Source organism: Lissotriton helveticus, chromosome 7 (assembly GCF_964261635.1).
Source record: "Lissotriton helveticus chromosome 7, aLisHel1.1, whole genome shotgun sequence".
Lineage (NCBI taxonomy): Eukaryota > Metazoa > Chordata > Amphibia > Caudata > Salamandridae > Lissotriton > Lissotriton helveticus.
In genome coordinates, this window is record NC_136068.1 from 382,586,858 (window position 1) to 382,601,120 (window position 14,263).

General features: G+C 43.7%; 1 protein-coding gene across 2 annotated transcripts in view; it reads right to left on the reverse strand.

Moving 5' to 3' along the window:
* The window catches only part of ERGIC3 (ERGIC and golgi 3), a 476,385-nt gene that overhangs the window by 378,543 nt on the left and 83,579 nt on the right, over positions 1–14,263 (reverse strand). For both annotated transcript variants that reach the window (XM_078652206.1, XM_078652205.1), the window contains exon 6: positions 4,197–4,362. In XM_078652206.1, the coding sequence (XP_078508332.1) occupies positions 4,197–4,362 (166 nt within the window). The remainder of the gene's footprint in view (positions 1–4,196; positions 4,363–14,263) is intronic.

Consider the following 14,263-nt stretch of genomic DNA (forward strand, 5'->3'; position numbering starts at 1 on the left):
AACTGATAATGCCGACCCTGAATGGTGAACCTTAGGTATTTTCTGTGTGATGGATGCAGTGGAATGTGGAAATAGGCATCCTTGAGATCCAAGGTTGCGAGGAAGTCTCCCTGATTGAGCAACGGGAGAACCTGCTGCAGTGTGAGCATATGAAAGTGTTCCGATAGAATGTACTGATTCAGGGGTCTGAGGTCCAGAATGGGTCTGAGGGACCCGTCCTTCTTTGGGATTAAGAAGTACAGGGAGTACACTCCTGTGCCTTCCTCCTCCACCGGCACGAGCTCGATTGCCCCTTTTTGCAGCATGACGAGTACCTCCTGCTGCAATAAGTGCAAATGCTCTGTGGACATAGGACGGTGTTTTGGTGGCATGTTGGGCGGAGTGGATGTTAACTCCAGACAATAACCGTATTGGATAAGCTTTCTGACCCACCTGTCTGTGGTGATGGATTTCCAGACTGGCAGGAACTGCTGGAGTCTCCCCCAGACAGGTGTAGTATGGTCGGGGGGCAGTGACAGGGCGTCACTGTTTGTTGGTGGCGGAGGAGCGGGAGTTGTTGTTTCCGCGACCTCTGCCCTTGGTGCTGTTGCCCCGATAGCCGCCTCTACTCTGCTTGGTGTAAGAGGACTGCGCCCCACCTTTATTGTATTGCGTTTGCTGGGACATCTGGCCTTTGGAAACACCTCTATTGCCTGAGCGACGAAAATTACTGCTTCGAAACTGCTGGGACTGTAGAGCCCCCATGGATTTCGCAGTCTCTGTATCCTTCTTGATCTTTTCTAAGGTGGTATCCACCTCTGGACCAAATAACCTATCCGGGTTGCCTGGCTGATTGAGGATGGTGGTTTGTATCTCCGGCTTGAAACCGGAGATCCTGAGCCAGGCCTGACGTCTCAACATGACACTGGTGTTAAGGGCTCTGGCCGCGGTGTCTGCCACGTCCAGGGCACATTTAATAGAAGCGTTGGCGATAAGCTTCCCTTCCTGAATAAGCATCTCAGCTGCCTCCTTATACTGGTCTGGAAGATGTTGTAACAGGGTCTCTAGCGTGTCATAGTGTGCCCTGTCATATCTGGCTAGAAGTGCTTGGGTATTAGAAATACGCCAGATATTGGCTGCTTGAGCCGCCACCCTCTTCCCTGATGCCTCCAGCACTTTAGATTCCTTGTCGGGAGGAGGAGCATCACCAGTGGTCTGGGAGTTCGCCCTCTTCCGGGCATTAGACACTACCAGAGAGTCCAATGGCAACTGGCCCTTGATGTAGGTAGGGTCGCCAGGTGCCGGCTTATATTTTTTCTCAATCCTAGGGTTGATCACCCTGGCCCGAGTGGGTTCCTTAAAAATGTCTGCGGCATGTTTCAGAACCCCCTTTAGCATGGGGAGAGTCTAGACAGTCTTCTCTGCTGCTGAAAAAGTATCAAATAGGAAGTCCACTTCGACAGGGTCAGCGTGGAGCTCCACGTCGTGGTTTTTAGCCGCCCTCTCAATTAGAGCATTAAATGCAGTTGAATCCTCAGTAGGAGAGGGCTTGATATTTTAAATCTGAGGGTCCTGTGCAGTATGCTGATCCACTGGGTCACTTGCATCTGCCCATGAGTCTTGGTGATCCTCAGGATCAGTGTTGGCAGGAAAGTTATACTCCTCGTCCTCACCACCTCCACCCTCTACATCTGAGTAGGTGGGTGAGGGTGTAGCCACTCTTGGAGTTTGTGGAGCAAGAGGCTCCACTAGAACAGGGGAGTCCACAGCAGGCCTTTTGCGCTTTAAAGGAATGGTGTAGGACTCCAAAGGTTGGGTTGCCGTGATCTTCCTCTTGTAGAGGGTAAGTTTCCCGGTGTCGGCGTCGATGAAGTGCTCCGACTGCTCCTCTACTGAGGGTTGTCGAGGTTTCAAGCTTCCAAGCGGCTGTGAAGGCTTCGACGCTGTGGACACTGGGACGGGCGCTTCGGTGACCGACCGTGGTGCGAAGGCCTTTGGTGCCACCTTCGGCGGCAACGTAAACAGGATTGGTGTTGAAGATTTTGGCGTTGCAGCAGCCGGCTTCGGCGTGGAAGCATCCTTCGGTACGGCCGCGGAAGCCTTGTTCCTGATGCGCTGTAAAAAGTCCGACACCTGCTTCGTAAAGGAAGCGGACGGTTTCGTCGACCCGACAGACGTCTTCGGTCCACCAGCGAGTGAAGACTCGAGCGTCGATGCCTTGTTCTTATCCGGCCGAGGCACAGGATCAGGCCCCTTCGGCACACCATGCCCTTTTTCCGCGCCGACGGCTTTCGGCGCCGACGTGGACTTGTCGGTGGACTTGAGAACCAGGCGCTGGACCCCAGCCTTCGGATCGACGCCCTTGGCCGATTTTGGCTCGGCGCTCTTGACCGACTTCCCCGGGTCGACGGCCTTCTTTGGTTTCGGCTGCCCCGACGTGTCCGAAGACGAGGAGGCGGCCGGAGGGACAGACGTCTTTTGTTTCGACGGCGTCTCCATAGGTTTTGTTTTCGTCGACATCGTAGGTTTCGGTTTCGTTTTCGTTTTCACCAAGGTAGGCTCCGCAGAAGTGTCCGTAGCCGGGCCCGTAGGCGAGGCCGTGGATTGGGGTGGAAGGTCTTGGGTAAGGCCGTGTGGCGATCCCTCGACCTGAGCCTTAGTAATTGTTCGCTCGGGGCTTAGCTCTTCACATGAGCTATCTCCGGTGGCCCCGTAGGCCTCATTGTCGTCTCCTACCTCGTCGACGACTTCGTCCTCGACCACTTCGACGTCCGCAACGTATTCGTAGTCGATCTCCTCCGCCGGAGGGGAAATCTGCAAATGAACGTCCTTTTTGTCTGCTTCGTCTCTGTCGAAGATGTCCACCGGTGCCGGGGCCGATTGCCGGGCCTCCTGGCGCGCCACGCGCCGAAGCCGAATCGTCTTCTTCGATCGAAACCTGGAACAAGCCATACAGCTAGCTTCATCGTGGTCCGGCGACAGGCACTTGTTGCACACGGGGTGGACGTCGATGTGCGGGTACTTAGATCCGCACACGGGACATTTCTTGAACGGACTCCGTTCCATGATGTGTCGTCGAAAGTCTTGCTGCGTCGACTGGGCCTCGAGCACCGAAGAGCCACGCGACTCCTCTGGACGTCCGTCTCGGGAACTGAGTCGGAACAGAGCTGGGCACCGACCGCAAAACAATACCGACGGTATAGGAAAAGGCCTTCAGGCCTTAAGAATAGTTTATTTCGATTCCGAACTGGAGATGTCGAATATACATCCGAACCCAATGGCGGAAAAAAACAATCTGGGGATGGAGTCGATGCCCATGCGCACTGTAGTCCAGGGGAGGAGCCACCTATCTCGTGATACTTCGAAGACTCTTCCAGGACAACAATGTGCAATCATCCGGACCCAACACTAGGCGGCGATCTATGCTATTCAGCAGCCCACATGCCTCGAACGGTGATGAGATTCACCTTTGTGTCATGAACTAATGGCAGTGATTTAAATGTAAAGTTCACCGTTTCATTTTGCTAAATTCATGTGAACATCACAATCAATGCTGAAAACGGAGCCCTGGCTGTGGGCTTGTTTCCCAAGACAACTGACAAGAAAATTATTATTTATTCCTTTACAGTTCTCCCAAAAAGTTTAAATGAGAGCTTGCCCTTTGAATAAGGTTGTTCCAGAAAGAAGTGTTGCGGGTTAAGAATAGAAGTTTTTGTTGTTGTCCTTGTTGTACACAGTAGTAGTGGTCCACAATTTGATTTCCTGAGATTGCTGAATTCTAAATTGCTAGCAGCTTTAATAGATGGAATTTGAGGGTTGATGATTTTGAAGTGGCAAGGTCACTCTTTCAATAGGTAGCGAGAAGCACTTGATTTTAGCACACTGGACAATATAGTGGTATTTTGCATTTTGCAGACAGTATCTTCAGATGACTCCATGTGAGACTCAAGCTACAGGATTACTACCTATTTGTAATCTTACAACAGGGTCCTAACCATCATGAACATTTCAGTTACGTCTGAAGGAGAATAATACTAACTTTAATGACAATACAGGAGCAACATGTATTCTTATCTGGTGTGTCAAACAATATGCCATATCCATCCCTCATTAATGAATTTGTCTTCAACTCCTCTGTATAACATAACATTACACATATGCCAATTTCGGTTCACTACAGAGACTAAGTTGGTTCTTATTGGGAACAGATTATTTACCTTGTTAACTTCAAGAAATCCATATACTTTGCAGCCTTCATTTTTCTGTTCTTGCATTTTCTGGCTGAAGCCTTCTCTTCTACATTGCTCTATTGTGTCTGGGTTTTTAAAAGCCCATCCTTTTCGCCTGTAGGCCTCACGAACATCATCACAAACATTACAGCAGCTGGGAAAAAAGAGGGTTTAAATGTATATTTTAGAATTAAGGGGTTTAAAATTATGAATCAAACAATGCAATGGACTAGCAAGATGGAAGGCACATGATTTAGAGGTTTCCTCATTAAACATTTTGACAGCTCTTTCGAGCACACTACAGGTTATCACTGAGAATCTTTGCCGGCATAAACTTTGTAAAGGTAAGAGCTGTGAAACATAAGGGTTGCACAAATCCACTAAGCAAGGTCATAAAGGCTGTATAACTTAGCCTGGTCTCCTCTTGAATTTTCATTTAAACATTTCCAGCATCCACCTTTCTCACAGAACTCCAAAATTCAGTAAAACACGAGAGAAGCAGGAGAGTCTCCGGTAGATGATTTACACATAGATTTACACATATTAAAACCAAGAAGAGGGGAAAATACCTTGTTTGTTTCCCCCTACCTTTTCTCAAAACTGGGAAAAAAAGGCAAACAGCATAAACGATGCTACTGTAGATGGAAATAAGAAGCTATGTGGTTGAATGTGAGAGGTAGAGAAATGGATTGTGGAGTACAATGAGAAAAAAATGGGGCAAATGATGAGGTGGAATCGGCGGAGGATTGGGGAGGAGGGAGGGAGGGAGGGAAAGAGACTTGGTGATGAATAATTTGAGCTTACACCTGCAAATCATGGACAACACATGAAAAGTCCAGTGAAAGGCACTTTATTTTTCTCAGTGAGAAGCCCCAATTGCAACTAGGGTGACCAACTGGCATGGGTGCAAAGTCAGGACAATGAGTGTAAAAATTCAGGACAAAGGGTCAAAATTCAGGACAAAAATTCAGAACAAAACTTTGGGACAAAAGGTACGTTTTACAGACACATCAGAGGAGGCTGCACAATAATATATAAGTAAATAGACAAGCTACATAAGTACAAGTTAAAATACGTTTATATAAGGTTGAGACAATTGTGCACTTCACAGTTTTTCGCGCAACTTTGAGCAAATGTGCACGTTTTTTTAGGTATTTTATATGCTCATGATCTATTTACATGGTTACTGCACTGGGTTGCCTATATGTAGCAATAGTGAATTTGTCAAGGGTATCCGTTGTATTTCCCGTACATATCTTCAACAAATCTAGCATTTAACAGAGGCATTGTGGATGCTGCTTCTCTTAACTGCAATTTGTTTCTGTTTCTTCAGTCCCAGATATTGTTTGTTACTATCAGCTAGATTCATCAAAGTAAATTCGGCTCGCAAAGGGCCAGATTCTGAGAATCTGGCCCTTTGCGAGCGCAATTTTTGCATTTGGGATTCATCACTCCAAATGCAAAAATCGCAAATTGCGAAATCGCTAAATTGCGAGGAATTGCATTTAAGGAATCTCTATTTGAGATTCCTGAAATGTAATTCATGAACCATTTTAGAATTGCGAAATCGCTATATTTGGCCGCTATTTACCGCGAAGTCTGACTTCGTGGTAAATAGCGAAAACTTAGAAAAATGCACTTTAGTGCATTTTTCTAAGTTGTATGTTACACACACAAATGTCCTTTGGATATGTGTGTGCGCAACATCAGTGTACATTTACATTTCAGGGGTGCTACACGGTGTCCTTTGGACACCCCTGGTACCCTTGAAATCGCATCCTTATTTGCGATTAGCAAATTGCTAATCGCAAATAAGGAATGACTTTGCCTTTAGGCCCATAGGATTGAATGGGGAGTCATTCCTTATTTGCGATTAGCAATTTGCTAATCGCAAATAAGGAAGCTGTAGAAATCGCAAATAATATTGCGATTTCTACATGAATGCCGTTTTGCGAGTCTTTAATAGCGAATCCTTAATAATCACTATTAAGGACTCGCAAAACATTACAATGATGAATCTGGGGGTATACGTTTTGGCCATGCACTCTCCTCAGATCATCTCTTTGAATATCTCCTATATATTTGCCCTGTATTATTCAGCATTCTCTTTCAACCATACCAATAGGGCCCCATCAGAAAGCGCTTCCACAGTGAATCTCCATGTTGGGATCTTAGTTCTGCCTTGTGCCCAATTTTACCATACCTCTGGTGTGGAATGGAACAGCAGGAATTTGGCCTAATATGCAAACTCCTCATATTTAAATTAGAGGTCCTTCGTAATAATGATGAATTCCGGGTAATTCGGAGTGCCATCTATTCACAAATATTAACAGGTTGTTGTACCCTCAAGAAGTGTATCATATTTATTTTATCCATATTCTGCTACGAAGAACTAACCACGCCCGGCTTAGCGCAGTCTCTTGATGGAGTTCAGCCCCATGTCTGTCCAGAACAAAACTTCTATTTCCCACCCACACCAGTTTATTTTCTATATAAAACAGTGTAATCTTGAATAGATTCCAAAAATGTCTAGCATCTACATTCGACACATACAACTTAATGAGACACATTTCCAGACCGCCTAGCGTCCCAGTAGATATCTACCCTTTAGGTCTACATTACATTCTCTCATCTACAGCTAAACATCGGCAGCCACATGCAAGTACACCATATGCTTGACTAGAGAATATGAAGGAGCAACATTTTCGGAGATGGCTGCAATGGACTATGGTTTCAAGTGGACATTTATAGCACTGATTCGTATTTCGTTACACACTTGTCTTATTTTGCAATCTTGGTAATTTGTTGATGATCTAAGTGGCGACTCATACTGTTTATTTTTATGTTTATTTTTAAGTTTATAAATGAACATGGGGAGTGGGGTGACTGACAGCATTGGATACCTGAAGCGTTTAGAGAGATTGATGGGGAAGGTGCACTTTAAGAAACACAAGGCACATGCACCACGTGATGTAGATTTGAACTCAGGTGGGTGGATAAGGTTATAAACAGCCACGCAGAGAGGAGAATAATTTAGCACGCAGTCGAAGGGTGATGAGGAAAGAAAGGCGGTTGAACATTCAGAACGTGTTTCAGCAGGTATGCGTAGGGATTGACAGCTAGTTTAGAAAGGTAGACGTGGGTTGTACTTCTGTTGATTGTTTACTTTTGTTTTCTTAAATTGGTTTCGAGCGCGAGGTTCACCGGGAGGGCACATCAAGATTATGTGTAATATGAACTGGGGCAGTTCCTACGGGCTGTTTAAAGACTGCAGGACGGGGTAGTGTACAGCACGCGTATTAGTCGACATATATAATTTAGTTATATCACTGATGAATTAGGAGGGACACTTGGGCTAAATGTTAGTTGCAACATTGTCGTATAAATGTAGCGTTTACTAAAATATGCTTTTAACATTATAGATACCCCCGAAGGTCGTGTGGACCGAAATGCATTGGGTAGAATGGAATGTTCTGGAACAATGAAGCTTTAAGTTATTGCCTGCGAGTAAGCCCGGATAGGCACTCTCAGAGTATTAAGATGCATAAAAACATGAAAACTTTATGTCTTTGACGTGATGGTGAAAGAACGAGTAAACTTTGGAACAAAACTTGGAATAAAATTTGGATGAATTCGGTGAAAATATGGAATACGTGTGGATATCATTTACATTTGTGTATACGGCTGTGCAATTCCTTCCTGGCACGGACATCCCGTGCCACTTACAGAGCTAACTAGAGAAAGCCCCAACATGCACTTAATTTTCCCATTTTTTGTGCAGTTTATCTATTTTCTCTAGAGGTAGGTTCTTCTCTAGTAACATTGCGATTAAGATTCCATATGTTTTCAGGTAATAGAGCACCCTGTGCCTTTTTGCGTAGCTTTTCGTACCTTGACATTATGTGTAACAGTCTTACATGTATTCCCTATTGCCATTGACCTGATCCCACCTTTCCATCTCCCTTGGCCAAACATGATGCCCCTGTATTATATCCACACCTGTTATGATCACCTAGGACCGTTCTTTGCTGCAAATATTGGCATCCTCTAAACCGAACTCTACAATCAATCGCCTCCCTTTACACACATACAGGCAACCAACCACGGCCTGTTCTACTCAGGTGCAACTTGTAACAGCATGTCAACAATAGTGCAAAGAAAGTAGTCCCACTGTGAGCATTCCCCTAATAAAGACCTCACGAACTTTATGTTTGTATGCACCCTACTCATTCCAGCACTAGAACGTAGGCTAGAGACGTTCGTTCAAACATTTTAAGATTGTTTGTCACATAATTGCATTGGGTCTACAGCGTGCATACCATCTTTTTGCACCATGATTCTGCTTTTCTGCTGATTCTCCTCCTGAATGTTCAAATAGGTAGACATTTGGAATACTTGCTCGGTTCACTGTGACCTTTCCAAATTTCATCACCACCATTCCCAATATCCTTGTCAGCACATTTGATAGAGCACAATTCCACAGCTTTTTCTGTCTCAATTTGTACCAGACTATTAATAATATGATCGTATTTTCCCTGGCTTCAAGAACGTAGGGAAACTCCCTACTTTTCTGGAGTGCCTGTCAACTATTCCCCCTTGTAATTAAACCACCCAGGGCACTACTGCTAGGCTAGTTGTCTGCCTAACAAGGAGCAATCCCACTTATCAGTGGCGATCTACCATTCATGTGATAGCTACAGAGTGATCTGTTTCACTAGCATGCGCCACTCCTTGTCTTGCAGGCCATCTCTCTGCCCACACAGATTTGCAGTCAGGGATGCCACTTCCTGCCACCGGTGCACTCCCCAATTTCAGTTCCACCCACTGTTCCATTCATTAAGAATGTTTCTTATCAGCTACTGACCCTGTAGTGTAAACAGGTAATGAACGACCAAAAGCGTGCTCTGAGGTCTTGGGCACCCTAAAGCGGTTCTCATGGTCCTGAATCATCAGGGCCAATGAGAACAGTCGTGCTGTGGAGCAGCGAACACTAGGATTGTCATATAGCGTTAAAGTCAATCCTAGGTATCTCCAGAGAGTGAAAGGCACAACTTTATAGGCTGTAAGGCACAACTTTATTGGCTGTCACCTAAAATAGTCAAAATTACGGACAAATGGCGTCCGTTAAAGATATTATCACGGACAACGGACTGGAGGTGAAAACTACGGACTGTCCGTGAAATTTACGGACGGTTGGTCACCTTAATTGCAACAAGTATGGCCAAACATAGGTTTCTTAGCTCACTGATTTAGTTTGAAAAGGCAGACACCTGGCTGTGGTTGCTTGTGCCTCAGTTTGTAGGAAATGTGGCCTAACAGTGCAAGATGGACTGTTCCAAATCCTATAGGTGCAGGACCAAGACTGATTTGCCAATGGTTGGTCCCTGTCTATAGTGGCACAGTGAGCAAAGAGCAAAAAAGATGGACTAGAATGTGACCCAGTGGCTGAGATTAATTAAGGCATTGCACTGACTAAATTTTTGTTTTTATATACTGATATTCATAAAGTAAGCAGGAAACCTCAGATAAACTCTGCTCACACCACCAAGCCTGCAGATGTCTTACACAATAGTTATCTGCATCTTTTCTGGCTCTTCAAGATACGAAAACAAGAGTGAGCATGAGGGTACACTAGGACCACTGGGTACTACAGAACTATTGCTGGAGTTGGAAAGGATGTTAAAACGTGGCGGGGAATGCATGCAGAAAGCTGAATGAAGAATTACCAAGAAACAAGAATTTCCATTTCACCGATTCGTTTTTTAAGAAATTAAGGCAATCTAGTTCAATATAGACATTAAGCAACATCCACATGGGTGTGAAAAACAACTTAAGCTCTAACTTTATTGTTAAGTCATCAGAGTAGTTTATAAAAACAAATCCAAAGTATTTAATTGGGGCAGGAAGAGGGTGCACAAACATTTTATAAAATACATAAGGCCGACTGCTGGGAAATTGACAGTGCATTTAATTTGCTGTTGACTGACGTGGGGAGATGGATGGTGAGGGTGAAAAAAGTTGCCTCTTGTTGACAAGAAAAGATAATGAGGCAGATGACTGTGCCCCCAACCCTATATCACACAGCAAGAAGTCTGAGAGGGCAGTTTATATGGCTGCTGAAAGATTTAGAATGAACGAAGTACTAATATCTGTTGTATCCACAAAGAGTAATAAATCATGTAGGTTGGGTAACAGGATAGATCAGTACCTTCTCTCTGGTCTGGACCAGGCAAGATGAGGGTGCAAAAATAAGAGTGAATCTGGTTTAGTATAGACCTTGCCAACATCTCAAAGGGGCTTGGGACAGTTTAAGATGGGGAGATAGTGCATTCACAAGGCTAAGAATCTAAGTTTTTTCCTTTTCTTTAAGGACGGTCATTAAGAAAGACATTTTTAATATAGGAGCTATCCCTAGACCTATGGAGTTATGGATCAGGTGCTGCTTTGCCGCGCTCAAACGATTATTTATTAACATGGATTCCTATGCAGAAAGCTTGGAACACATTTTCAGTATAAATATATATATTATTAGGCCGAGAAGAAGACTGGATTATGGGAGCAAACAAAATATGTGAGATGCCATGACCTTTCATGGCAGAAATGGGTCTGCAGCTTGCTGTATTTGTTTGTAGATAATTGGAGAAAGAACGTTTAGATATTTACATCTTTCTACATAAAGAATTAACTGAGCTCCTCATATCGTAACAATCCGGTGAGGACTTAATAGTGTTGCCTAGCACATCACTGTTACAGAGTTCTTTTTGCAGACGTGAGATTTTACTCAGCGTGCGTATTCATTTTTGCATATCTAATCATGTGATTTTAGTGGGATATTAATGATGAGAATTACTCACCGTACAGGTAATACGCTTATTATTTATGTTTTAATTTACTAGCGGCTATAATACACAGCGGGAACCAGAGGAGTGTGTTTAAGCTGGATTTTTCACTTCTGTCACTGACAGAATCACATTTCTTACAAGTATCACTCCGTTATATTCATCCAATTAAATTGCCAAGTAACAGATTTATCTCTTACATCAGCCGTGACAGAGATTAGAAACATAACGAGACCTGAATCATTTGAAACTTATTCGGACTTGTCACGATAAATAATCTTCTATTATTATTCCTATGGATATGTCCACTACTTTTGACACAGTGGACCACTCTATTCTTATATTCTCTTTCCAATCTTTATTTCTGTGTCGGGGCTGAACTAGTTTTCTCCCCCCCCCACCCTCCATTTATCTAATTGTTACCGTTAAGTTTCTTAGAAAGGTGACCTTTCCGCTTCCTTTACTATTCTTTACAGGGTTTTGTTCTTGGCCCTCTATTTTTTTCACTGTACCCTATTCTGCTGGTTTTTCTTCTTTCATCATTTAGATTTAGCTCCTTTCGCAAATCTGCAAATGTATTTTTTCTTTCCCAATATTTCTGGTTATCTTCTGATTATCTTCGGGCCCATCTTTCTGCTTGCTTATCTGTATCGGATCAACAGTTGGCAGTGCACTTCTTAAAACTAAATTTAAAAAGTGTTTTCTTCCCCTGCTTTTTTCACTATTATTACTCGGACTCCTTTGTGATTCTTCTCCGCAGCTATTCCTTTCTCTACATATGCTCGAAACCCTTGGATTTGTGTTTTCACTCTGCTACAGTAAAGTGTTGTCACTTTCAGCTTCATGGTTCATATCAAATCGTTCTTGCCATTTGTGTCTTTAAAACTTATTTTGCTGACCACAGGCCTTTCTTACATTTAGCATTTCTCTTCACTATACGGAGATCTCACCAAAAACCCATTTTTTTCTCTTAAAAAACATGAAATGAAATACAATTTCCCTTTCTCGCACACCTATCTCATTACTAACAGTGGAGAAGTGTGGCTCACTGGTTAGAAGAGGCAGACCCTGAAGCAGAGGTCAGACCCGGGACCAGGGTTCAATTCCCGACCCGGCAGGGTCTTGAGCCCAAATATCCACGGACTCGATAGTTCTCGTTTCGGTGCCTACTCGAATCACGGGTTCACACTCTGCAGCTCTGGGCATTAGCTGCTTAATCTCCACTACGGCCCCCCCGCGGCGGGATGCCTGGCTTTCACCTTGGGGATGCCCAGTATGGGTATCTCACAGGGAAAAAGCCAGGACGGGTTCCCAAGGCAAGCGCCGAGATGCCTACGGGTAATCGAGCGCTACATAAGAACGCATAATAATAATAATAATAACTGGTGTTACTCACTATTTATCCATAACTGGTCAGGGGTAATCTCCCTTGTACAAACTCACTGTTTCTACTATTCAACATGTCATTGTATTCCTTATATTCCTTAACGAGTGAAATAGGGAAAGGTGTAGTAAATAGTTATGAAATAAGTAAGTAATCTTCCAGACTTTTAATACTTCAGTTCTGACTAAATTTGGGAACAGGAAGCAGGGGACTGGTAAGTTAAAGTATCGTTGCATGGTGTGTACCGCAAAAATTCAAGTCACTCAACAACGGTGTCACTTTAGCGGGTTGACATCTTTTTTGAGGAGGCGACGTGGTTTCAGTTAATTTCTTTGTGCACAAATACCGATGAACCGGGTACTAATAAAATAGCAAGTTTCGCTGAACTTTTATAGTCACATCTGCAAAACTGTACCCACCCTCTGTCACTGGGCCGAAACATACACGATGAATGGAAAGTGGAAGGAAAAGAATGAACAAAATGTATCAAAAGTGATGTGCACGAAGGACAGGATTATTCTCTCTATCTTCCTTCATTTGAACTTTCTGGCTTGTCTATTTGTTCGTTCTTTATATAAAAAAACATTTTTGAAACTGGGAAAAAGAAGTGTGTTTCATTTCCCAAACAAATGACAGCTCCACTCCGTGTCCTGAGTTGCGACTAGTGGATTTATATTGAATCAGTAACATGTTTAATAGGGACTACTACTTCATCGACCATCTAAGATTCCCGAATCAGTAACAAATCTAATGACTTGATATTTCTGTTGTTAAGTTTGAAATTAATGATTAATATGATTTTATACAGAATAGATTTAAGGGTGAGTTGAGAGGTTTCAGTGTTGGTAATAATAAAACAAGTGAAAGGGCAAGCAGAACAGTCAAAGCCAGAAACAAGTTCTTGTTGACTATTTTTTTTTATAATTTCGGGAAAATAGTGAATTTGATCCTCCATGAGCATTGGAGCATGCCCACTGGGGACATAAGCCAAAAGCCTCAACAAGTAGGCTCCAAAATATGCTTCAGTAAAGACACGTAACTGGTGACTACAGTAAAGTCTGCACAAAGTAGTAGATCATTAAAGATCTATCCCTGATGTGGATGAGCAACTGGTGATGTGATATATAAATAGCACTGAAGAAGGGCAGTTGTACCCTATTTGAACTCCCGGCAAGCTCAACTTCTTGAGGCTCGCAGGAACTCCCCTGTATGTAGGGCATGCCTGAACAAAAGCTAAATGATCAAGAGAGATAAGAGTCCATGTGTACACCCCAGAAAACTCTTTAATGCTGCCTTTTAATACAAACAACTAAAGTGATGCTCTCTCATTCAGATCAGCATTTTCTGGAAATGGCAGTGGCTTTCCTGTAGCACAACCAGCCCTGGTCCCAGTTGGAGAGCGTACTGTTGCCAAAAACAGAATTAAAATGAAGGTGCGGACAGTGGACCTGCAGATATATTGAAAGGAGCAACCGCAGCAGAGCCGGAAGCAAGCGACCTGCACCCAGTAAGGCCTGTAAAAACTGTGGAGAGACCAGGACAAGAGCTCCGTGGAGGTTCTCATTCAAAAGCTTTGGTTGCAGGGGAGGTCTCTGTTAAATTAAGATAAGTGATCACTGACCGACTCCTCTTGTGCAGAAAAGAGAAAGACAAATTTGAGATACTGCACATGATAGGTAAAAGAGGAGTTAAGAATCAAAGTACCTTAACAGCAAGTAAGAAGTGAAATTACACAAGTGGGACATATTGGTGCTAACCTTTGGCAACAAGCCATGTTTCAATCCCCGCTATGCCTAAAGACTAAATTTAAGGGCATGTTGCGGGCGATGCAC